The 26014-nt window shown below is 46.9% G+C and overlaps 1 protein-coding gene across 1 annotated transcript in view; it reads right to left on the bottom strand.

Annotated features, from left to right (window-relative positions):
- The window catches only part of LOC123608030 (androgen dependent TFPI regulating protein), a 64285-nt gene that overhangs the window by 1884 nt on the left and 36387 nt on the right, over positions 1-26014 (bottom strand). Inside the window, exons 5-6 of the mRNA XM_045497397.1 lie at positions 20008-20123; positions 7119-7270 (exon numbers count right to left, since the gene is read on the bottom strand). Coding sequence (XP_045353353.1) covers positions 7119-7270; positions 20008-20123 — 268 coding nt within the window. The remainder of the gene's footprint in view (positions 1-7118; positions 7271-20007; positions 20124-26014) is intronic.

The raw sequence follows: 26014 nt of genomic DNA, 5'->3' as shown, positions 1-26014 counted from the left end.
CACGTGGCTGGAGATGAAGGAACCGTTGACTTAGTAACGGATAGCATTACCTTACGCAAAGTTCACAACAAGGACTCCAAATGCTGACCGGGAAACCATGTTTGTTACCGCTCTTTTCTTCGTGGCAGGACGGTTCTTCCCGTGGGATGCCAACTAGGAGTTGGCAGGGAGTTAGGGAGGTACGTCCACCCCTGCCTCACGTTAGTCCTTTCTTAATCTTCTGTTAGATAGTACCAAGGAGTAGAGACATTTTAGGCCAAGCATTTAACGTTTGTCTTGTGCAAGATCCAAATGTTTTCTGCCGTCATGGCAAAAAAAAAAAAAAAAAAAAAAAAAAAAAAAAAAAAAACCATTCTTTTAACCAACATCACTATGGATACCATATGTAATTATATTCCTTATTATTCCAATAGTCAGAAAACAGAGTAAGTAAAAACATTATATTCACAAAGATTTACACCTAGGTATCTACAATCACAAAAGCTACTGCTGCTAGACTTTGAACTGAAAACTTGAAGAATATTTGCCTAGTTTATGCGGGTTGGCTTGGAAAAGGGTGAGAAGGCAGATGGCTGGGGAGAGAGGAGGTGTCAGAAGAATGAGGTTTGCGCATGAATGAGTAAAAGTTTCAGTGCAGACGTAGCAGGAAGGCGATGGATTCGAGGTTCTGGCTGGAGAAACCCTCGTGAGGAAAGAGGCAGTGAAAGGAGGAGAAGCAATAATCCAGTTTGGACTCTGTTTGAGCTGAGGGAGATGAAATTAGGGCGAGAAAGGCAAAAAGGAGACGCAATTTTGTTGTTGACCGAACGCTGCTCCTGTGAGACCATGCTTTAGAAATACATACGGACTGGGGCGCCTGAGTGGCTCAGTCAGTTAAGCCTCTGCCTTTGGCTCAGGTCATGATCTTAATGCTCGCAAGTTCGAGCCCCACGCTGGGCTCTGGGCTGACGGCTCAGAGCCTGGAGCCTGCTTCGGAGTCTGTGTCTCCCTGTTTCTCTTCTCCTCCCCCGCTTGTGCTCTGTCTCACTCTCTCGAAAATGAACAAACATTTAAAAAAATAAAAAAAATAAAAAGAAATGTATATGGAGTCATCTGATAAGATTCTTTTGTGAGGAAATGATCAGGGGCAATATGCAAGATAGAAAAAAATCGCAAAGCAAGTATCTTCATGTATAAAACTAAAGAGGTAGACTAGATGGCCTCTAAGCAGCTTCAACAATGAAATCTCCCTTTTAAAATATCTGGTCTACAGGGGCCCCTGGGCAGCTCAGTCGGTGAAGTGCTGGGCTCTTGATTTCAGCTCAGGTCACTACCCCAGGGTCATGGTATCACCCTGAGTCGGGCTCTGTGCTGAGTGTGGAGTCTCTCTCTCTCTCTCTCTCTCCCCACTCCCGCCCCTAGTCTCATTCACTCTTTCCCTCCAAATAAGTAAATAAACACTAAAAAAAAGATCCTGTCTACAGAAAATAGTATTAAAGGAAGGCCTTAACGTTATTCCGTCCTAGCCATAGACAAAGTCACTTGGTTAGACTAGAATTTTCAGTTTATAAACTCTCCTTAGGAAGAAGAGGGTTTGTGGTCTCAGGCCCTGACAAAGGATAGTCTGATTCCGGGCACAAGTCTCTCAGGAATGTAAGAAGAGGGGTCAGGGGCCAGAGATAAGCTGATTACCTCTCTGGCCACAGCTACATGTAAGAGGCTTTGCCATGGTGTCCTGGAGGCACTTCGCTCCTTCCTGTGCCTGACCTGTCTTGTGGGTTGTGTTTCTCTTCCTGAGGAAGAGACCTGTGTCTGGACGTCAGCATTCTTGTGTCTTATCAAGGAGAAAACAAGAAAAGAAAGAAAATTCAGTACTTAAATGGCAGACAAGGAAGCCTGAACCGGAATCCCTTGACAGTCCCTTTCTCCAAATCAGGGTGGAAAGAATATGTCTGGGGCCTCCCTAGGTGCTCAGACATGGCGGCCCAAGCTTCCACCAGTCTGCCAGAGGCTGTTTCACCTTGCCTGATTCTACTATCGTTTGAAATGTATGTTCCATCTAACTCGGCCCAAAAAGTAGAAATCGAATCTTTCCTGGTGGACGTCTGGTCCCCCCAAAGTGACCCAGTGCTGGTCCAGTCCTCTGTCCTGTAACACATGACAGCTAGCACAAGAAGGGGGGTGAGATGGCGACAGGTCAGGCAGGGTGGCCCTCTGGCACCCGCCTGAGAGCTCTTCGGGCCACAGCATCCCCTTGGAGACCAGCAAGACCTTCCTGAGGGCCCGATAGCATTTGTCTCCCCGCACACAGGGCCGGTCCCGTGAGTCTTCGTGCTCCTGGGGGACATCACGTACTATCCAGGTTTACATGTGATCACCGGCATCCCCTTTTCCTACGGCCCTTCTCACTCCTCTCCACTGTCACCCACCAACGTGACACGAGAGGAAGTAGGAAGAGGGTAGGCGTTCAGCCACTGTGGCCGTCACTGCAACAGGCCAGCAGCATCAGTATCTTTCTTTGGGTGTAGGCATCGGAAGGCCAGAATGCCCTGCCATACCTCAAATCTGCTGAATCTACTGCATTTTATTTTTTTTCAACGTTTATTTATTTTTGGGACAGAGAGAGACAGAACATGAATGGGGGAGGGGCAGAGAGAGAGGGAGACACAGAATCGGAAACAGGCTCCAGGCTCTGAGCCATCAGCCCAGAGCCCGACGCGGGGCTCGAACTCACGGACCGCGAGATCGTGACCTGGCTGAAGTCGGACGCTTAACCGACTGCGCCACCCAGGCGCCCCTGAATCTACTGCATTTTAACAGGAGCCTCGTGTTAGCAAGACCTGGAGGCTCATGCAACTCTGGTAAGTGCTGCTCTGAGACGGTGGCTCCGGATGTTGCCTGCAAACCACAGTAACTGGAAAGCTTTGAAAACTATCGATGCCGAGGACCCACGACCAGAGACAGCGACATCATTGGTCTGGGGTGGACCCGAGGATCAGTGTTTCTCAAACGCCCCTCGTGATTTAGCAACAGTGATTTTACAACGTGGCAAGGAGACTAAGGACCGTTGCTAGAGAGTTCCTCGCATGGTCGATGGGTCCTCACTGGTATTTTCTTGACCGCTTGGTGCTTGGCTGATAACTCCTACGCGGACCGCGCTGCGTCTCAGGATTTCAGAACCGGGGATTCTGATTAATTCCGGCCTCGGTTAGCCTGACCTCCTCCATCACTCTAGCTTTGGAAGAATTGTTTCACCTCTGTCGATTTGCCCGCAGCTGTGTGATTGTTGCTTTTGAAGGGCCTTCGGCTGGGGAAACTGGTCATTGATGCGTAAAACTGAGGGAGAGGATGGGAACGTCCGCATAGAAAAGGTGACTGGGTTCTGAGGAGGGAGAATGACGTTAATGGCAATGGTCATGGGTTCTGTGTGCCAGGCCCTGCTCTAGTCACTTGACACTTCTCCCATCGTTTACGGTTTTCCGGGATGTTAGGAGGAGGCTACTAGGATTGTCTCTGTGACGCACAAGGAAAACGGGAACCCTACTGTGAAGGCCTTGCCAGGTGTCACAGGCCTACCAGGAGTAGGACCAAGGTAGGAACCCCGGCAGTCTGGCACAGAGCTTTTCCCCTAACCACCACCTCCCCCTGCATCACCGAAGCACTCCTTAGAGTTTTGCTCTCATCCAAGGAAGCTCAGGTGTGAACAGGTGACAAAATCGAGGGAGCCCCGGATTTGGACCGAGGAGGTGGCTGCCTTCGTCTCTCCCTGGATCCAGAACAGAAGGTTCGGAGAGGAACCCAGAGGTAGAAGAACCACACGGTTGATCGTCCAAGCCTCGACAAGGCTAAGCTACACGCACACTGGCGTGGCAGGCATTGACCAGGACTGTCCGAGGCAAACTGGCGTGAGGTCCCGTCACTGAGTCGTTGAAGGGTACTGACACAGCTTACTTACGTGGCCCGTTTGTGGCTTGGTGGGGGACGTAGCCTAGTTTCCTGATTTCTAGCCCAGGGCTCTACCCCCCGCTTTGCACCGCCTGCCATAACGTGCATCTCTTTTCAACAGCTCCCCAGCCAGGATTCCATAGCGTCACTGTCTCTACTCCTTAAACTCTCCGTCCAGTGCTTTAATCTCCAACCATCAGAGTCACTCCTTGACCACTATATCCAGAATCTTTGTGCACAAAAATCCCATTAAATGCCTAGACAGAAGAACCCTCAGGTATCTTTTGTCTGCATTGATTCATCCATGGGATAAGCTAATGGAAAGGGGACATTCAAAGATGGAGAAGACATACCCTAACCCTTATAGAACTCAGGGTCTAGGGTAAAAACAAATCTCTGTGCACACCAGAGAAGGCTTCCTGGAAGGGGTGAGTTGATATGATTCAGTGGGTGCGAGACAGGCAAAGACTGGGGAATGTGAGAGACTGAAGCCCAGGATGGTGAGGAACAGCATCAATGTGTAAAGAAAACAAGCAATTTGGGGGTGCTGGGGCACACATTTAGAAAAAGCAGAGGAGAAGCCAAGGCAGGGATTGGTTCACAGAGACCCTCACGTGTCATCCCAAGAACTTGGATTTTCATCTGTAAATTGGGGAAGGCTTAAAGTGTTTTAAGGAGACTAAGATGTGAGAAAGTGTGTTCACATAGATAGTTCTGTTTACTTTTAGGCAATTTAAAAGTGTTCACTGCCATTGGAATGTTAAGTGATCTAATTTCTCCCTCTCTTTTAAATTTTTAAAAATGTTTATTTATTTTATTTTTTTAAAAGAGAGAGAGAGAGCGCAAGCAAGCCAGGGAGGGGCAGAGAAACAGGGAGAGAGAAATCCCAAGTAGGCTCCGTGCTGTCAGCGCAGAGCCTGACGCGGGGCTCGAACTCACAAACTGTGAGATCATGCTCCGAGCGGAAGCCAAGAGTCGGAAGCTTAACCCACTGAGCCACCCAGGTGCCCCTGTAATTTCTCTTTTAATTCTTATTAGACCATTTGTAATTATGATCTGTTTAGAATTTAACCCATTCATGATCTTATTCTGATGCTATATAGGACTTTTGACCCAGTCTATTCTTTAAGGAGACTCTAGATTTCTTAAAAATCTAGAGAGAGGAGAGGGATGCGTGGCCACCCACAGTAATCTCTATCACTCACATGAACATTCCCATGTGTGCATGTGAGGGTCCACGTGTTGACCCTAGCCTAGTTACTCATTGGGACCTAACTGTAGTGAAAAATTAGATGTCGTTCTTAACCAACGAAGCTTATTTAAAAGCACTTTGTGTTGTGGGGCACCTGGGTGGCTCAGTCAGTTAGGCATGACTCTTGGTTTGGGCTCAGGTCAGGATCTCACGGTTTTGTAGGTTCAAGCCCTGTGTCAGTCTCCTTGCTGACAGTGCACAGCCTGCTTAGGATTCTCGCTCTCTTTCTCTCTCTCTCTCTGCCCCTCCCCCGCTCATACTATCTCTGTCTCTCTCAAAATAAATGAACGTAAAAAAAAAAAAAAAAAAGAGCTTGGTGTTGAACATAGTGATCTCAATACTACTAAATTTGGTGAAAAAATTTTTAATTCAGTGGCTGTTTAAAAGCCACTGTAGAATAAGAACTTAAAAATTCATCATTATTGAATTCAATACAGTTGTTTTAAAAAGTTAACATTCTCTAAGCCCTGAGTAATCATATTTTTCTCTGCACGTCTTGTTTCTGTCACATTTCAAATGGATTAGGTTCTTTTTTTCTTTCTTCATATATATATATATATATATATATATATATATATATATATATATTTAGGGAAGACATCAAAAATCCTTACCAAGAACTTCAAGTTGCCAAACCAGTTAGAATTAGATGTCAACACATCTGAAATGTCAGCAAATTCCCCGCCCCCCCGGATAATTTCCTGCGATTTGGAATGCTGATTTTGGGAATAAATAAACACAACATGAATGAACTGGTTTTTAAGTGTTTGCTTTCAAGGATATTGCCTTTAAGATTTCCCCAACCAGTTAAATTCTCCAAAAGGAGAAAACAAGTGAAAAAGCCAAGTTGCCTGCTTATTTCTCTAGGGTCTCATTCTCCTCTCAGAAATATACACTCTTGTACTGAAGCTTCTGAAACTGTCATGTTGTTTTTCTTTTATTTTTTTTTTCTTTTTTGCATACACGGGCTTATGTTTTCACACCAGTTCATAGATTGGGCGGAAGAAGCCACTTCTGCCATTTCTATTTTGATAGAACAGAATGGCATGTGGGCGAGTGATGTGGGGGCCTGTATGTGACTCTTGTCTTCCTTATATACAAAATCAGGGGAGAGTTCCTGTATTTCCCTTTGGGTAGGGAAAAAAATCATGATTATTTTGCAGCCTGACTTTTTGATAGTTACTTCTCCAACAAAATAATATTCTGGGGGTCGGGGCAGTGGGGGGAGCAAGGAATCAAAGAAAATCTATTTTAAAGTCAGCTGAGTTGGTTTTTTTTTTTTTTTTTTTTTTTTTTTTTTAACGAAGAAGCAATATGGTTCCAACCACATGAACTGGGAAGCTTAGCTTGCTGACCTATTCACTTGGCCTAAGACCCTGTCTAAATGACAATTCCCATCTCAAGTACAGGGGGTGATTTCATCTGCTAAATGTTGTGCTAAGGGTTGAGAAGCAGCCGAATGGGAGAGGGATGGGAGGCCATCTGGGAAAGCGCTACTGAGGGTCAGAACTAAGAGGTCATCTGGACCCACACCCTTCAAGAAGAAAACCTTGACATTTAACAGCTTGGATCGCTCAGTCCCTCACTTAAGGGAGGAAGACTCTGAGTTCATTTTTTCATGCGGGGATAGTGACACCTTGCTCTTGCTCTGGGTCCTGAACTCTCTAAATAAGATTATTTTTAGCCTTAAAGTTAAAGGAGGTGCTGTGTGTGTGTGGCGGGGGGGGGGGGGCAGGGAAAGAATGTGATGGGGTCCTTTAAGAAAATGCAAACTTCTTCCAGGCTTTCCCTTTGCCTGCTTTGGTAGGACCTGAGTCCTCTGGACAGAGCCATCAAGGACCGCTTCCTTCTGCTTTGGACTAGATTCTCCCTCTGTTTTCAGGAGGAGTGGAGAGAGTGTAAGGAAGATGTGTCTCTGTAGGTAAAAGAGAAATAAACTGACCCCATTTCCAGTGGTTGAGCTTCTCTCCAAGTAGATAAATGCTGGCGGTAAAGATGTAGCTGAGGGAGAAGAAGGCTGTCAGCCCCACCGGGCTGAGTCTGGCAAACAAAGGATACACCCACGTACCGGTCTCAGAGTAGATCCATAGGACCCTGCAGATAATGACAAATCACAATAATTAGGACGATGGGGGGTGGCGTGGTGGTAAAGCCGCTTTATCCTCAAGATCAATGGGGTTCTGGAGCCCAGGCAGATGAAAAGAAGCCATGGGGATCATTTGTCAACAGCTGAGGTGTTCCACAAACCTACAGAAGTGACTCTTTTCTGGATAAATAGGCTTGATTCAAAGAGACATCCTATTTCATAAGGTGTGCTGGGCTCTTCTACCTAATCCATTAAAATTCAATGTTGGTGAAAGAATACGGGAGAACATCAAACACATCGTCAGCTGAAGAGAGTATGTGAGGACGCGAATTATTCTTTTCCCTGAGAGGTAGGGCCTGCCGAGACATTGAACTTGCTGAGATGGCATCATTTTCTGGCTCTCAGCCAGACAAGTGGGGTTTGCGTTTCTGTACCTAAGAGTCAGGTGTAGCCCTGAGTCTCTTAGGGTAGGAGGGACAGAGATGGAACATCATTGCCCTATTGCAATAAGCCTTTTAGAGGTAGGAGAGGTTTCATTGTTGGCCCTGACTTTCAGCTCATGAATCTAACCATGGATACAGTGTTCAGTAGGAAAGGACGGATTTACAGGAGGTTCGGATCTTGCTCACGTGAGGATAAAATAGAAGTCACTTCTGTAAGCCAAGAGAAGGAAAAGAAATGCTAGGAGAGGAGCCACGATATCTAAGAGAAGCCTGCAAAGGCAGCATGCTGGAAACCAACTGCGTCGCACGATGCCAAAATCTGAAATAACTTTTAAAATTAAACATGGGGAAGATGATGTATCTAGCAGAGTTTATAATTGGTGAAGCGGACAGAGTCTGAAACCAGCCTTCTGTGATTCAAAGTCTAGTTCTGCCACCTATCACCTCTCTTACCTTTGGCTGTTTATTGAACCCCCTCTGCCTCCTGCCCTCATGTGAAACATGAGGGGTGCAAACAGCGTCCATATTATAAAGCTGTCATCAAGATTAAGGGAGTTAACCCACGTAAAATAAAATAGTGGCTGGTCCACGGTGATCATTTAATAAGAGTTTTAAAGCTTTCCTCTTCTTAGGGATGGCACAGAGGAGTCTTAGCAACCTTTCTTTGAGGCTCCCTGTCTCCAGTAACAATTAGGATAGACCGGGTCATGCTTCAGAAACAACAGGCAAATTTTGATGCCCTAGGTTATCAGTGCAGAGGGAAGAATAAAATTCTGAGCTTAATTAAACTTTCAGAAACCCAAGTGTACTCTGGGTTGTTTAAAATGCTTTAGATTTTTCAAATGCTTACGGAAGAGACAAGGACTAAAATCGGCGTCAGGACTGGAGTGAGGCAAGGGAGGCACCTATGGTATGAAATTCAAGGGGCCATCTCTGTACATCCTGAACACAATCAATATGGCGAAAAGGAAGCCTATGGAATGGGAAACTATATTTTCAAATCACGTATCTGTTAGAGGATTAATATCCATGAGATACAAAGTACTCCTACAACTCAACAACAGCAACAAAACACCCCAAACAACCCCATTAAAAATGGGCAAAAGAATAAATGGACCTTTTTCCAAAGAAGAGACACAAATGGCCAACAAACGGTACTCAGCACGTCATCAGCCAAAAAGACTGCTGTGGAAAACAGTGTGGCAGTTACTCAAACAGGTAAATATAGGATTATCATATGATCTGGCAATGCCACTTCCTGGTACCTACCCCCAAAAAATCGAAAGCAAGGACTCAAAGACACATTTGTATACCTGTGTTCATAGCAGTATTATTTTTTCTTTTTTTTAACGTTTATTTATTTTTGAGACAGAGAGACAGAGCATGAACGGGGGAGGGGCAGAGAGAGAGGGAGACACAGAATCGGAAACAGGCTCCAGGCTCCGAGCCGTCAGCCCAGAGCCCGACGCGGGGCTTGAACTCACGGACCACGAGATCATGACCTGAGCTGAAGTCGGACGCCCAACCGACTGAGCCACCCAGGCGCCCCAGCAGTATTATTTTCAAGAGCTAAAACATGGAAGCATCCAAGTGTCCATCTATGAATGAAGAGATAAGTAAAACGTGGCATAGATGCACAGTGGAATATTATTAACCCTTAAAAAAAGGAAGGAAATTCTGACACATGGTACATCATGAACGAACCTTGAGGATATAAACCAGTCCCAGAGAATACCTACTATACGATCAAATCCCTAGGGACAGAAAGCAAAACGGTGGCTGTCAGGGCTTGTGGGAAGGAGGGAATGGGGGATTACTGTTTCATGTGTACAGATTTTCAGTTTGGGAAGAAAAAAGTCCTAGAGACGGATGTTGGTGATGGCTGCACAACATTGTAACTATTTGATGCCACTGGGTTTAAAAATAATGAACATGGTACATTTTTGTTATGTGTATTTTACCAGAATAAAAACAATTCAAGGAAGCATCTGTCTTAGGGTAGTACAAATCAATCTAGGGCTGGCCCTGGGTGCCTAGTCCTGGCCATGCTCGTACCACTCTGCTGTCCCAAACTCATCTAGATGCTTCTTTTACGTAATTAAAACTTTACTAGATACAAAACAAACAATAATGATTATTGTTTGGGAGGAAAACGTTTCCTCCACCTTTCACGGTCCTTTTGGCTGGTCTAAGAATTACATTGACACGTGACAAACAGGAGAATACCAAGTTTAATTTTGTATGTATGGGGGCTCCACAAGAATATGGGGCCCATATGCAGTCAAACAATGGAAACTTACATGTCATTTGAAACCAAGGGATAGGGGAGGGTGTTCTGGGTCTTCAAAGGGAAGGAAGACAACTCACAGGAAGATGAGAGAGAGTAGAGGTTTGTTAACTGAATGTTTGCTGGGCCATACACAAGGAGGGCATACACAGACTTTGCTAGGGTCCTCCCTGTCTCCCTCACCTAGTTCATATTACACTGCGCTTATCTATGGGGACAGCTCCCTTCCCAGAGCGGACCTTCCATTTAAATTCTTTTAGGCAGTTGGGTGAAGGTCAAAGTTTCTTCCTCAACCTTCTGCTTCTTAAAACCAATCGACATAAAATAGTCCTCATGCCCGGGTGCCTGGGTGACTCAGTCAGTTAAACATCCAACTCTTGATTTCGATTCAGATCATGATCTCATGGTTCGTGAGTGCAAGCCGCTCATTGGGCTCTGTGCTGACAGGATGGAGACTGCTTGGGGTTCTCTCTCCTCTCTCTCTCTCGTCCCCTCTCCCATTCTCAAAATAAATGAATAACAAAATTTTTAAAAAATGAAAAGAAAACAGTCCTCATGCTTACGAGACGTTGTGGGTTTCGTTCCCCTACGTTGTCATTATTATCAATACTGGGATTCTGTGAGATGCGCGTCCCACGGGCATGTGCATTAGAAGGATATCTACGGCACTTCTGTCTTACATGGCTGCTTCTCATGACAGACCAGAGAAGGTATAAAGGACAGAAAGTAAACCCCCAAGGAGCTAGGGCTGGAATTTGGGGTCAACAGGGAGATCGGAACGCACTCCAAACAGATTGTTTTAATTAGTTCACTTTGTTTACTTTATACACCAGAAATTAGGGCTTCCTAGTTTCCATGCACATTTATGTAAGATAGTCTGTGAATAAGGACATTCCCCTGGAGGCCTGCAAAGTTTCTCTTTATTTACTTCATTTTTGTTTCCTTCAGCAGAAGGTTCCATAAAGGAAAGTTCCTGAGGTAAGTTAATGAAGTCTGTAGTTTCACAGGGAAAGCGCAAAGAAAGTTAGAAGTGTATTGACTGTCAGCGGAAAAGTAATGAAAATACAAACACAACAGCAGGTAGAAGTGCAGTTATTTAACGAAGGGCAGTCAGAGAAAGAGAGACAGAGAGAGAGGAGGAGGGGAAGGAGGGGGAAGGAAGGAAGGAAGGAAGGAAGGAAGGAAGGAAGGAAGGAAGATGGAGGCCAAAATGGAATTCATCAATGTCTTCTTAGTCAATGTCAGCTCTTTCCCAGCCCTCATGTAAGATGCCACGAAACCACATCTAATTGTTTATCTATTGCACTCATTTCCTAATCTTGGTCCCGGCTCCTTCATCCAGATGGGTTTCTGTAATTGTCCACTTGCTGGGCTTTCTTGGACCCTTCAATCCACTCTCCTTACCACAAGCTACTAGCGATCCGTTAATCTTTCCAAAAGAGAAATCTGTTCAGGGCACTCCCCTGCCTCCAGTGGACCCCATCAATGCTTTAGGAAAATACCCAAGCTCCTTTACCCAGCCTACCTGGCCTTGTCCTGCCCACCTGTCCACCTTCAGATCTAGAATCCATCCATATTAGACCCTTTTCTGTTTCTTAAATAAACCAAGCACTGCAGCTCTGGGCTTTCACTCATGCTGTTGTCTCTGCCTGGAACACCTGTGACCTTTTCGCTTCCTAGGACACACTTCTCCTCGCTCTGTGCCTGGCTGAACCATACTCACACTTCAAGTTTCAGCTTGTAAGTCAATTTCTCTATAAAAGATTTCCCAAAGATCCCATAACACCCATTCGGTTAGGTTCTTATGCCAGATACTTCCTTTTACCACGAACTTACCCTTGTTGTTTATTTGATTGTCTTTCTCAACCTGGAATGGGACGAGGATTATATCTATCATGTACGTCTGTTTCCCAAGTGCTGGGAACATGGCAAGTTCTTTATATTTTTAAGCAAATGACTCTTTGGGGTGTTTCTACTAGGACCTATAGTTCCCTCTTTATATATATATATATATATATATATATATATATATATACACACACACACACACACACACACACACATATATAACATATATATATAACATATATATATTAATGTTTATTTTTGAGACAGAGAGAGAGCATGAGCAGGGGAGGGGCAGAGAAAGAAGGAGACACAGAATCCAAAGTAGGCTCTAGGCTCTGAGCTGTCAGCACAGAGCCCGACGCGGGCTCGGAATCACAGACTGTGAGATCATGACCTGAGCCGAAGTTGGATGCTCAACCGACTGAACCACCCAGGTACCCCAGCACCTATGGTTCTCTAACTGCTGTTCACTGCAGCTTCTGCAGACAGCTCTCAGCTGCGTGACCCATCAAGAACATCACAGCCTCTAAAACCAGGGAGCGGCGCCTGGGTGGCTCAGTCGGTTAAGCGGCCGACTTCGGCTCAGGTCATGATCTCGCGGTCCGTGAGTTCGAGCCCCGCGTCGGGCTCTGTGCTGACAGCTTGGAGCCTGGAGCCTGCTTCTGATTCTGTGTCTCCCTCTCTCTCTGCCCCTCCCCCATTTGTGCTCTGTCTCTCTCTGCTTTTCAAAAATGAATAAATGTTAAAAAAATTAAAAAAAAATAAAACCAGGGAGATGTACCCTTGGCCTTCCAGGCTTTAGTTAATCGATTGCTCACTTTATTAATACTTTGAAGAGGCCAATAATTCTGACCCTCAGTTCAGAGAGCAATACTCTATGTCCTTCTAGAGCTGTCTGCTGAGTGAATCTATATGAGTCAGGCTGGGCAGGCACAGACTGGCAGCCAAAAATTAATCTTTTATAGTTTTCTTATCCTAGATATTATAGCATCCGATGGTTCTCATAAAATTCATATTTTCTGTGTCTTATCAGTACACAAACAGTGGAAGTCTGTGGGTTAGGGACTAGTAGATAAAAAGGGGTTCTGTGGGCTTTACACATATACTTGCTTTTTTTTAATTTATTTTTTTTTTTTTGAGGGAGAGCGAGCACAAGTGGGGGAGGGGCAGAGAGAGAGAGGGAGAGAGAGAAAATCCTAAGCAGGTTCCACACTGCCAGTGCACAGCCTGATGTGGGGCTCGAACTCACAAACTATGAGATCATGACCTGAGCTGAAGCGGGATGCTTTACCAGCTGAGCCATCTAGGCTCTTGTATGCATATACTTCGTAAAGCATGAACACTCATGCTGTAACAGTAGAATAATAGAATTAAAGGGCCCTCTGGCCCCATATTTTCATGCTGACTTCCTACAAAAGCATGCAAGATGGTCACTGTTGCACCTGAGACCAGAAGGCAAGCACAACCTGAATTCACATTTTGTCAACAAATTCAACAAATTAGCAGAAGACTTCCTACCATGAAAATGTCCTTGAGAACAACTGGGACCTGGTGATTCTTTAAGGTGGGGACAGAGCCTATTGCTGCCTTTGCAATGCAGCCCCGTGTCACCCTTCTGTTCACCTGCCTTCCCAGACTCCCAAACACAAACAATGGAAGGTCGAAGATACCTGCCAGCTCTGGCTTTTTAAGAGTAACTTGTGAATTTCTACCACTGTCTTTTTTTTTTAAGTTCATTTATTCATTCTGAGAGAGGGAGAGCGCGAGAGCAGGAGAAGAGCAAAGAGAGAGGAAGAAAGAGAATCCCAAGCAGGCTCTGCATTGTCAGCGCAGAATCCGATGTGGGGTTTGAACTCAGAAACCATGAGATCATGACCTGAGCGGAAATCAAGAGTCAGATGTTTAACCGACTGAGCCATCCAGACGTCTCTTCTACCACTGTCTTAAAAAAATCCATGTTAGATAAAGAATGTAAGAAAGAGAAGAGAAGAGAATGAGGAGAGGAGAGGAGAGGAGAGGAGAGGAGAGGAGAGGAAAGAGAAAAGAAAAGAAAAGAAAAGAGAAAAGAAAAGAAAAGGAAAAGAAAGGAAAAGAAAGGAAAAGGAAAGGAAAGGAAAGGAAAGGAAAGGAAAGGAAAGGAAAGGAAAAGAAAAAAAAGGAAAGGAAAGGAAAAGACAAAAGAAAAGGAAAGGAAAGGAAAAGAAAAGAAAGGAAAAGAGAAAAGAAAAGGAAAAGAAAAGAAAAGAAAAGGAAAAGAAAAGAAAAGGAAAATTTAAATGGAGTAGAAAGAAACGGTGAAGCTAGAGGGCTAAATTATTTACCTAGATGTTGAAAAATATCAGCAATAATGAGAGTTGTTTGGGGTGGCCACCTGTTCAAGACAGTGAAAACTGTTGCCCACCCTTGCTATATTGCCCCCTTCTGGGCCGGTGCCTCATCCTCCCTTCAGGGACTGTTGGACTCTTGTACCTTCTCCATTTTCTACCATTGGATCATTCATTGGATCTACCATTGTCCTTCCTGCCCCTTAGAGGAGGGCATTGCCCCCCAGCATTTACTTTCCATCTCTCTCTCTCTCTTTCTCTCTCTCCCCACTCTCAGTCTCTCACTCTTTTTCCAGGAAGCTCATTCTACCAGGAGGGTTTACTCCCTGGATCTCCACTGTCCCACCTCTCCTGGGAAGGATGTCCAAATGGAAGTTCCTCTAGGCAAGTGGTTCTCAGCCTTGGCTGAAGATGAGAACTGCCATGGGGAGCTTTAAAAATCCCAATGCTCAGGACGCACCCTAAACTAATTAAACCAGAATCTTTTGGAATAGGACACAGATAGGGGGTTTTAAATGGAGTCTTTCACTTACACCCCCAAGCCATTTTGTTTGCCTAACGTTTCTACACGTATTAGTGCGACCACCATCTTCCCTGGTCTACCAGCCAAAAACTCATAGAACCGTCCTTGACTTTTGCTTCTCGTTGGCCCATGGCATGTCAATGAAGCCACAAACCTATTCTGTTACTTCCACAATGTGTCTCGGGTGCCCTCATTCCCGCTTGTACAGGAGTATCACTCTTCAGCATCGTATTACTTCTAATTTTTGAAACAGGCATTTGGTTCGAGCAAGAGCCAAGGTTTGCACAGGAGGGACAAGTGTGGACGACCCTTCCCTCTCCCAGCCCTCCACTTTTACCTGTCTCCAGATTGCTCCCCAGCTGGCCTGGGCTCCCAATGTGGACAACTAGGGGCCTTGTGTTGGCATCTTTATATTTATTTCATATATTAATTTACATGGGGGCAAAGGAGTACCTCTGTGGTACTGGGAAAAATGGGACTGGGAGTCTGATCTCAAGATTCAAGGGTGTGAAACTCCGGTGCGTCTAGACAATCCCAGACAAGCGTTGTATTTAAACCCGGGAAAAAGTGAACAGTGGTTCCGGGCAGCGATTTACCCTGATGCCTTAGTGGACGTAGACACTGATCTTGGAACTCAGCTTAGTGCATCGCTCTGGCAGCTTTTAATGTATTCCGGCGCTGAGGTATCTGTATGTGTAAATGTGTGTGCATGGAAATGGATGCCCAGATTTAGAGGACTGTTGTCCCTGAGGGCCCAGGCACCTTTGATGGGGAAGCTCACCTGAGTGAGCCGAGTATAGAAGACAGAAATGATCTCTCTTGCCTCACAGGAGCTGCTATGGAGGACGACTTTACAGACACCTCCCCCGTTGCTGGGTCATAGCTGCATATCTGTGTGATGCTCATCCCTGGCAAGACCTCACGCGATAGCAGAGACACCTGCGGCACCTGCAGATTTCTGGTCTACCGAGAGCAAGGTGGCGACCCACTGCAGGTCAGCTGGGGCTGTCGTAGCGGCCGGTAGTGTTATCCTATGGACACAGGGGACCTGTGGGCGATGACAGGGTGGGTCTCAGCAGATGGGGGGGTGGAGTGCAACCTCACTTGGATGCAGAGCCCGGTGGAGATGGGGGGCCCAGGAGGCTAGGTATGCATGACCAGTCGGCAGAGGTGACCACCATGGGCAGGTGTGAACACTCATGGGCTTATTGGAACGCTCAGGGAGGAGGATCTTGGAGACCCGGGCCACCTGCCGCCAGGAAAATAGTGCCCGGAGCACCCAGACACGGGCAGACACGGGAGCTATGACGTAACCATGGATCAAGACTAGGACATTGGGATCAAACTCAATGATAAGAATATTCCGCCCACCTTTTGTTTGGGTGTTATTTTATTCTGTTTTGCTTCCCGTGCAAAGCTGCTTCCTCCTCTGTGTTTCCCCGTGGCTCCTTGTATTTGCTGTATTTCCTCACCTCCCATCTTGTGCTCTGACGATGCGCGGCTCATCCCCACTTATGAAGCACAAACCCCCCGGAGACTGGGGCTGGGCCTTATATAACTTGGCTCTTCCCAGCAGGACCAGCCTCGTGTTAGGGGGAATATTTGTTCACTAAAAGAGCGGATCAGAGCCAGCGGTAGGAACAGGTCTGTTTTCCCGCTCCTCGCCATGACCTCAGAGAGAGCTGGGTGAGGAGTTTAGGGGTGAGAGAGAAGGGAGCGAGGAGCAAGCTACCGTATTTCTAGGTGAATAAGGCTTGCCAAAGGAAATGAAACGTTTGCAGTCATCGCTCCTTTGCAAAGCTTTCTTTTCCCACTTACGGGCCAGCCCTCCAATTCTGCAATCTGAAAAATGACAAAAATCAAGGGCCACGTGTGAGGCAGTCCCCACGGTCCCAGTGGCTATTTTTAGGTCGTCGTGACACGGTTTCGGCAGTGCGATGCTTCCCCGGCTCAGCGTTACTGCCGTTTTTCTGACTCATGTTTGTTTCTCACGCTCACCCTGGCCCTGGCCCATACTCTTTACCTCATTCTTGCCACGCCGTTTCCCTATCGGACCATCCAAACCAGCCTGCCTAACAGCTGGCCCCCAGCCACTTCCCTAAAACGTCTCTGTGGATAGCCACACTTTGTGGAACTTGGTTGATGGCCATCTGTCACTGCGAGGGCCCCACAGGCCCCAGGGCATTGCGTAAGGGCGGAGGCGGCCGACAGCCGAGTCTGAGCTCCCACCACCGGGAGCGGGCAGAGGTAGGGGAGCTGTAGTCAATGCAGCAGCGGAAGTGTCCTCTCTTTGTCCCAGCCAAAGTGGAGCCTAACGGGGCCAAATGCCGCCTTGGTGCTTCATCGGTGATGAGGGGGTCCAAATCGCAAACCTCTTCCGCTCACCCGGGCCCACCCAGTCACGTTCCTACTGGTGACAGGTCTCCGTCACCTCCCTCCCTCCCCTCGTTCCATTGTATCACTGTAACATCCAGTCCGAGCACAGAGCTGGGAACAACGACATCACCGAAGTTTTTCGACTGTGGAAATGAGGTTAAGCTTTGGCTCATGCTCACCCCCAAGCTCACTTTGCAGAGTATGTTTTGCTCACACGGGGAGCTGAGCAAACCCCTGGCCGTGCGGAGACGGTGGAAAGCAAACTGGATTTGGAAACGGGAGCCCTGAGTGTAAGTCCCAGCTTCAACTTTCCCCAGCCACAGGACCTGGGGCATGTCATTTAATCTGTGAGGCTTCAGGCCTTCGGTGCTAGATGACCTCCCAGTCACTTCCATCACTCGCCCTCTCTGATTCCGTTTGCAGATTGACCGATATTGTCATCGGTTGGCTAACATCCATTCTTTCGAGCTACCACAAGTGCCACTAATTGGTCTCCCCGTCTTGTTCTTCTTTAATTTCCTCCAGAGTCATCTTTCCAATCAATCATTTACTGCTCCGCTTAAAACTTTCCCACAGACAAGCCCTTACCTCCTACGGTCCAGATTCGATGATGATGTGAATTCATGAGCCGGCGGCTTTTCCTGTCTTCCAATTCAGCCCTACCCTCAGCAACTCCAGCCCTTTGCAGATGCTGTTCCCTCTGCGTGAAGATCTTTCCCACGTCTGTCTTGACTTACTCCTTCTCATTCTTTGGGTCTCAGCTGAGACATCAATTCCCTGCCGAAGCCAGCTCTCAACATCCTTCCTGGGCACCCACAGCACCCTGTGCTTCTTCCTATTATAGTCCCCTCACCCTGTTGTCCCTGTGGGCAATTTCCTGTCTCTCAGACAGACGCTGAAGGCAGCATGGTGCCTTGCACACCACTGTGTCTTCAGTTGGTTAACACAGTGCCTGGCACTGATGAATAATCGAATGGACACATGATACTCTCGCACCGGACCCCCATCTCATTGCAACTCTTTTCTCCACCGACAAGCTAAGCTCTCTTGACTGCTGCTTCTCATCTTTGCGGCCGCCACAATTACTCCCCAAGATACCAGTGGCGTTAGGTGCTTTTCTACCCTCTTGGTCTCTGAAGATAAGAGGGCAAAAGTCAGGTGTGACAATGGGTGACCGCCTTCCAAGTCGTCAGGTGGAAGAAGTTAACAGACAGAAGATGCTATCGCATATATAAACTCCAAAAGTTACACTCAGCAAGGAGAACTCAATCCGATGAAAGTCCGCCCACAAAGGCAAAAGTATGGAAATTCGTGTGGATAATCGGCCGGGTGCCACCCTGCTTCGGCTCCACACATAATAATACGAGAAAATATCTTGATATATACATACTCTTTCCCAACCTCAGCATCCAGATGTTCTATCTTTAGGGATTTAGTCCTAAGGGTTAAGCCAGATATGGTAAGTACCTGGCACGTAGCTTCCCACCTGTCATTCTTACACTGTGGACAGATATTGCTAAGGATGACAAAACTCTTTTTGTCGGATCTCAGAATCCTTCTCGACACTGTGCTCCAGAATCAACTGCCAGTAGGTGTCCAACCATCACCTGCTCCCTAAAAGTGTCCTTTGTTAAAGTGCAAAGACCCCAGGAGTGCCTGGGTGGCTCAGTCGGTTAAGCCTGTGACTTGATTTCAGCTCAGGTCGTGATGGGACAGCCATACAATTGAGCCCCGTGTCAGGATCTGGGAGAGATGTGGAGCCTGCTTGGGATTCCTTCTCTCTTTCTCTACTCCTCCCCTGCTCATGCTCTCTCTCTCTCTCTCTCTCAAAAAAAAAAAAAAAAAAAAAAAAGCAAAGGCCCCAGACTGGAGACCAGACCAGTGTAGAGTTCTAAGGTAGATTTATTGAGCGAGTACTTTCTTTCTTCAAAAGAAAAAAAGCAAGAAAGATGTGGGGCACTCAGAGAAGGAGAGGTGCAGCAGGGGAGGAGGGACACACATTCCAGAAGGAAACAAAAGGCACGGGAGGAGCCATCATCTGAGTTCTGGGCACAAAGGTTATGGGCTCTGAAGCAAAGGACGGCGAAGCCAATGAAACAAGCAGCGTCCTATGGAATGTGCTCTCATTCTGGCTTCTGCCTCCAGCAGAGCCCTATACTTAATTGAACCTCCATATATAAAGAGGGATTGGGGGATTACCCAGACTGTCAGACACGAACGGCTTAGATGAGTCTAGACTGGAGAAGGAACAGTAAGACTAGCTTCTGATCTGCAGGGATTATGCTTGGCATGCCCCTGTCTGTACAGCAAGATACGGTAGCAGATGAGAAGGCGACAGCATGGGAAGGGGGGCGGTTCTAGTCATTGGGTGGAAGGCCAAGCCTTTTCCCTTGATTACAGCCCATTGGGCAGCGTTCCTGAGTATTGGTGGCAGCAGGTAGTTGAATAATGAAGTCTAGGCCAGCTCTCTCGTGCCTCCGGCGTGGCTGGTCTGCAAGGCGCTGGGAAATTGCCCCAGCGCCCTGTAGGAGCTCTGGTGCCGGATGTTGATGCAAATAAGCCCCTAAAAATACAGGCAACAGAAACGGGCCAAAGGAGCACGCCCGAGCCATCAAATGCCTTTTTAATTGCAAACGGAACCAACGATCAACATTTTCTTGGGGGGAGTAACATGCGTAGCTGTGCAATGATGACTTCTTCACGAGACAGAGAGAGGAGTGTGCAACTGCTCCCTGTGCACTCACACCTGTGCACTCTGGCACAAGTGACGTTCCCGTGAGCATCCACATCAAACAGTAAGAATCTTTCCTGCCTAACGATGTAATGATGGTTAAATCCCTGTTGACCCAAGATGGAGGCACTCCTATAGAACAGAGTGCTTCTTCTGGGGTATCCAGAGTCTTAAAAGAAAAGTCTAAGGAGATTTCCTCTCTGCAATGCGTACCTGCTGATGTAAGCGAGGCTGGCCACAGCCAACAAGGTGAGTCCTTTCTTCTTCAGTGGGTAGCAATGTGGCCTGAGGATGACTTCAACCAGCGAGAAGGGCAGTATGGATGTGTGCTGGAGGAGAGAAATGATATAAATCGTCACGTCAGACAGCCCCGGTGGCCTGCCATGCCCCCAGTTCTCTCCTTCTTTTCCAATCTACCTTCTTATGCAACTACCAGCTGAAACTTCCCCAACCTTGGCTCGCATCATGCTCCTTAGATGCCCAAGAGCCTCCAATGGCTCCCTACTGCCTGCCATGCTGGTCCAAACTCCATTGTCTGGCCACCAAGGCTCTTTGTAATGTTCTAGCACCTTCTCTGCTCCTGCTTATTGCTCTCTGCTCTTCTCTTCCCACCCCCCCACCCCCCACACACACACTTACACACCCACCCACACACACTCCTTCACTAGAACAAAGCTGTTTCCTTCTTTCCCCTTTGCACTCAGCATGCTAGTTCCCACCCTCACACTTCTGTTCATGCCCCAACTCTCCGTGTGGAATGCCTTCTCTCCCTATATTCTAATCATTCATGTTCTTCACAGCCAAGACAATCTTCCACGATGCTGTCTCTGAATTTTCCTCTTGCTAATTTCTCTCACCCAATTCCACTGCATTTGTATCCCGCTCCACGTAGCCTGGCACTTACGATGTGTACTCGTAAGATCTGGGGGTGGGGTGGTGGAGAATACTGCTTACTGGGAACATCTAGTAGTGTGAGTATTTTATGTATATATATTTTCACACGTACAGCTATCACTCCCCTCTCATCCCAGTCCCCGATTGCCTCGGCTCTTGGTAGCCTCTCGTGTCCTCAGGCTCCGCTCGTAAACCCCAACTCATCCCCATTCCTGATCCCCAAGGCAATGGTCGCCGGGGCTGAGAGATGTCACAGAGCCCATATCACCATGCTCCCAGGCCCAGCTGTGTGGCTGGGGCCCTGGGTGCCGGCTCTGGGTGGCCTTTGCTCTCAGTCATGTCTGTGTCGTGCTCAGAGGCACCTCCAGAAGACCACAGTTACTTCTCACTCTACCTGAACTAGGGAGGGTACGGTCAGGAGATCCAGACCCGCAGATGACAAGAAACGTGGCACGTTTTTATGCGGTAGGGGTGGAAGGAGAAGGAACAAATCTTAATAGAAGGCATTGCTGGGCAGAGAGGGCCTCCTGGGGCCCTGACAAGGCTGCAGTTGGTTGGTACAAAGTAATTAGGCCTCTTCCAGGCCCCGGGTTCCCTCATGTTAGTGGCAAAGCTTAGAGGAACAGTGTTGCAGACAAGCTATAGCTTTTATATATACAATTTTTTTTTTTTAAATATCATAGAGAGAGAGAGGACAGAGAGAGCACAAGTGGGGAAGACGGGCAGAAGGAGAGAGAGAATCTCCAGCAGGCTCCACACTCAGCCCCATTCAGGGTTCCATCCCACAACCCATCATGACCTGAGCTGAAATCAAGAGTCGGACGCTCAACTGACTGAGCCCCCCCAGCCCCCCCGCCCGGCGTCCCCATGCTACAGCTTTGATAGACTTTGCCCCAGGATGGTCCTGAACTTACTGACGGGTTGCATGTACAAGTGGAAAGACACGCAGGCCAATTGGCATACCCCGCATCTTTCTCTGGTCTGATTTTCGGCTATAGTTTCTGTGTCTCTCCAATAAAGAGCATCGTGATTACAGGCACCAACTTTCAGATCTGACCGTGGGCTCGTGACTTGAGCCTGAACTTCAGCTTCCTCGGCTATACGATGGAGGATAGCCAGTCCACATGTCACAGGGAACACCACCCTGAGGATTAAGGGTAGAGCGTGTAAAGGGCTTCGTCCTCCGACCCTGAGCACTTCCAGTGCTGGGATTGCCACCATTATCACTGTGACCGCTGTCCTTCATCCCCTTGGTGGCCCAGTGTGGCTGAAGGGAGGTTCTGGGCTGCCCACAGCGCCAGGTGTTCAGATGCAGGCGTGCAAGCAGCTGGAAGAGGGTAGCACAGCGGTCCCTGTGGCCACCCTGTGGCTCCCTCCCCAGCCCACGGTGGTTGCCTACGCTCCCAGCCGTGGCCACCTCCGAGCCCTGGCAACGCCCCGTGACTGCCGTCAATGATCTTTTCACCCAGAGGCCACCTCGGGAGGCAAGAGATGGGGCTTGTCTGCCCAGCACGGCCACCTGCCTCTCCACCCGCCCTCCCTCTGCCGCAGCCAGGAAGATCCGGCTTCTATTAGGAAGCATTAACAGTCCCATTATACTGGCCATTGATCTGACAGATTTTATTAACCCTGTCTGTCGTCAGCAGCTTCCATTCTCTACATTAACGATCATTTGGAACAGAATTCCCGGGGAATAATGTAGTGCGTTCGCATTAGGAGCAAATGAGTTCGTAGTGATTAATGCTCTTGCAACAAATAACTCAGGAATGCATGACTGGTCACCTCTTCTAGAAGCCTGCCCTTTGCAAGTGACATTCAATTGGATTTCCAAATGACTTCTCCCTGATGACTTCTGGGAAGTTTACCTCGGTGATGTCATTAGTGACGGGCCATATACTGTGGCTTAATACCAGCTAAAAGGTCTTTAAAAGAATCGCATTTTTTGGCCGGAGCTGAGGGATAGGAGGAAGAAGGTCGTCTGAGAGCTTTCTAAACATGGAACTACCGAGAGGAGACAAGCGTGATACAATAAACCTCCTGGTGTTTCAAACGTCCTGGTGTTTCACCTCACGTTCGTATACATTGTATAACCTTTATCAGGCTGCGCATGATTCTTTTTTTTTTCCTCTGAGGAAGAAAAAACAACTCAGGAAGAGAAAAATCAAATATGCTTTCTGCTTCCAAAAAATCTAATAATTAGGCTGGGATTGACACAAATTAGAACACTGCCAAAAATTACTGAAAACAGTGACTCATTCTGTATTTCAATTAACAGTTTCTCAGTTTCCCTTATAAACAGTGAAACTGACAAAAATTAATTATCTCAGAGGGGGTAAAATATTTCCTTCCAGAGTAAACAAAAACATCATGGGCTGAAACAATAGTGCGTGCTCACGGAGAGGATGCAGTGAAATGATCTTCCCTTGTCAACTAGCCATCATTTTGGTAGAGCTTTTCCTTGAATATCTCGTTCCAAATGCATTGGTTAAAAGGACAGTGTTGCTCCTTCCCCATCCTTCTCTACCAAATTATGCCTTTTTCTCCTGTCCTCAGTGGAACGCCCACTTTGGTCTGAATCTCTTGCAGACGTAATGCTAAGCCTGAGACAGGGATTTAAGAAGTAGGATATTAAAGCATTTTATCTTTCAATTTTTATTTTAAAAAAATGTTAATGGTTACTTTTCAAAAATTTTTTGAATGTTTATTTTGAGAGAGAGAGAGAGACAGAGCATGCGTGGGGGAGGGGCAGAGAGCGAGGGAGACACAGAATCCCAAGCAGGCTCCAGGCTCTGGGCGGTCTGCACAGAGCCGGACGCAGGGCTCGAACCCACAGACGGTGAGATCATGACCTGAGCCAAAGTCGGACGCCCAACCGGCTGAGCCACCCAGGTGCCCCAAATGTTTATATGAGAGAAAGAGAGAAAGACAGAGAGAATATGAGCAGGGGAGGGGCAGAGAGGGAGAGAGAGAGAACCCCAAGCAGGCTCCACACTGTCAGCGCAGAGCCCTACACGGGGCTCCAACTCACAAAACCAGGAGGTCATGGCCTGAGACGTAATCAAGAGTCAGACCCTCAAGCGACTGAGCCACCCAGGCGCCCCTATTGGTAAAGCATTTTAGATACCTTGTTGCAAAATAGCCTTGGCCATAAGAACTTAAATTTACCAGCCCACAGAGCATTCTTACAAGGTTACACGAGTGGCAACCTGAAATATAAGGAGCATTTACTTGTACTCGCTTCCCCCGGGGAGCTATGGAGCTGTTATAAAGAGCTATCCTGTTGGGTTTAAAAAAAAATTTTTTTTAATGTTTATTTATTTTTGACAGAGAGAGAGACAGAGCATGAGTGGAGGGAGGGGAAGAGAGAGAGGGAGACACAGGTTCCAGGCTCTGAGCCGTCAGCACAGAGCCCAACGCGGGGCTCAAACTCACTGACTGCGAGATCATGACCTGAGCTGAAGTCAAACGCTCAACCGACTGAGCCACCTTGGCGCCCCAAGAGCTTCCCTGTTTTTGAGGCTACGGGTACAATCAGATGCATTTGCCTGATTCTGGAGAAAGAAGCAAGCCTTAATCCCCGAGATAACCCATGGAGCCCCCAGGTTTCCATCACAGTCATGCAGGCTCCAAGCCCTAAATCCATAAGCCTAGGATGGTCCCACTCTTATCTCTAAGATCCTCGAGGGGCAAGAGCACTTAACTTTCTCCAGTGAAAGGATTCAGGGAGCCTCCACATTTTGTGTTCTTCTCAGTGTTCGCCTCCTTCCCTCCGTTCAGGCAATGCTGAAATCTTAGAATCAGTTCCTCACACTGACTCTAAACTGAGGTCCTTTCCCCCAAGTCTCTAAAACAATGTCTTTGGTTTGTTTATGGTGCTAATGGATTGATAATTTTAAATGAAGTTTTAGGGGTGCCGGGGTGGCTCAGTCAGTTAAGGGTCCAATTCTTTTTATTTTTTTTTAACTTTTTTAAAAAGCTTATTTAATTTTGAGAGACAGAGAGACAGAGCACAAGCAGGGGAGGGGCAGAGAGAGAGGGAGACACAGAATCCGAAGCAGGCCCCAGGCTCTGAGCTGTCAGCACAAAGCCCAACGTGGGGCTCGAACTCAGGAGCTCGTTGAGATCATGACCCGAGCCAAAGTCAGACGCCTAACTGACTGAGCCACCCAGGCGCCCCAAGTGTCCAACTCTCGATTTCAGCTCAGATCATGATCTCAAGGTTCGTGAGACAGATCCCCATGTCAGGCTCTGTGCCTGCTTAAGATTTTGTCTCTCTCCCTCTCTCTCTGCTCCTCCCCCACACGCTCTGTATCAAAATAAATAAATAAACTTAAAGAAAGATGAAGTTTTATTGCACCAGCAAGATCTCATTTCTGGGGACATTCAGGGTATTTTTTGCTTACTATGCATTAAATATAACACTTCTTCTGTATTAAAAAACACAAAAGCCTTTACAAAATCTCCTCAGGGGCAAACACATGGCCAAAACATCCATTAAAACTTAAATGTAAATACAGCAGACATGGAAAAGGAGGCAAAACAAACCTTAATAGAATGCTATTATACTCAGGCTTGTTATTACACTGCTGGGTCATGTTCCTTAAGCTCGCAAACTCCATGTGGTAAAAACACACAGTAATAATTGTTTTGTAAATCCTTGTAAGACCATCTCTGATTTCAATAACTACCATTCATTTGCCAGTGAAAAACTTTTGCCTCCTTCCTCACCACTGTAATTTCTGACTCTGACACCCACAGGTTGGGACAATGGTGAAGGTCTCCCTGGGAATATTTTGTATCCAAAAGCAGAGACCATCTGTATTCTTTCTGGCCCCTACGTTGTTACAGTTACAATTTTGCTTTAAATCCATCAGATACATGAAAATCCAGAAACATAGACATAGGTTATATCTTTCCTTTCCTTTCCTTTCCTTTCCTTTCCTTTCCTTTCCTTTCCTTTCCTGTCCTTTCCTTTCTTCCTTCCTCTTTCTTTTCCTTCCTTTCTTTCTTTCTTTCTTTCTTTCTTTCTTTCTTTCTTTCTTTCTTTCTTTTTCTTTCTTTCTTCCTTCCTTCCCTTCCTTCCCTTCCCTTCCTTCCTCTTTCTCTTTCTTTCTTTCTTTCTTCCTTCCAAACTTGTCTTTCTTTCTTTCTTTCTTTCTTTCTTTCTTTCTTTCTTAACTTTTCCACCTACACTGCCTGTAGGTGTCTTTTCAGCCTCAAATACCAGAGAATAGAAGACACTGCCATTGGATTTGTAAAAAGTCCCTTTCCCACTTTCTAGAAAGTCAAGTGCACAAGGTAGGCACCACTATAATTAAAGAGCCAA

Source organism: Leopardus geoffroyi, chromosome B2 (assembly GCF_018350155.1).
Source record: "Leopardus geoffroyi isolate Oge1 chromosome B2, O.geoffroyi_Oge1_pat1.0, whole genome shotgun sequence".
In the NCBI taxonomy this organism is placed as follows: domain Eukaryota; kingdom Metazoa; phylum Chordata; class Mammalia; order Carnivora; family Felidae; genus Leopardus; species Leopardus geoffroyi.
The sequence above is the reverse complement of the archived record's forward strand: the minus strand, read 5'-3'. Positions and strand labels throughout refer to the sequence as shown.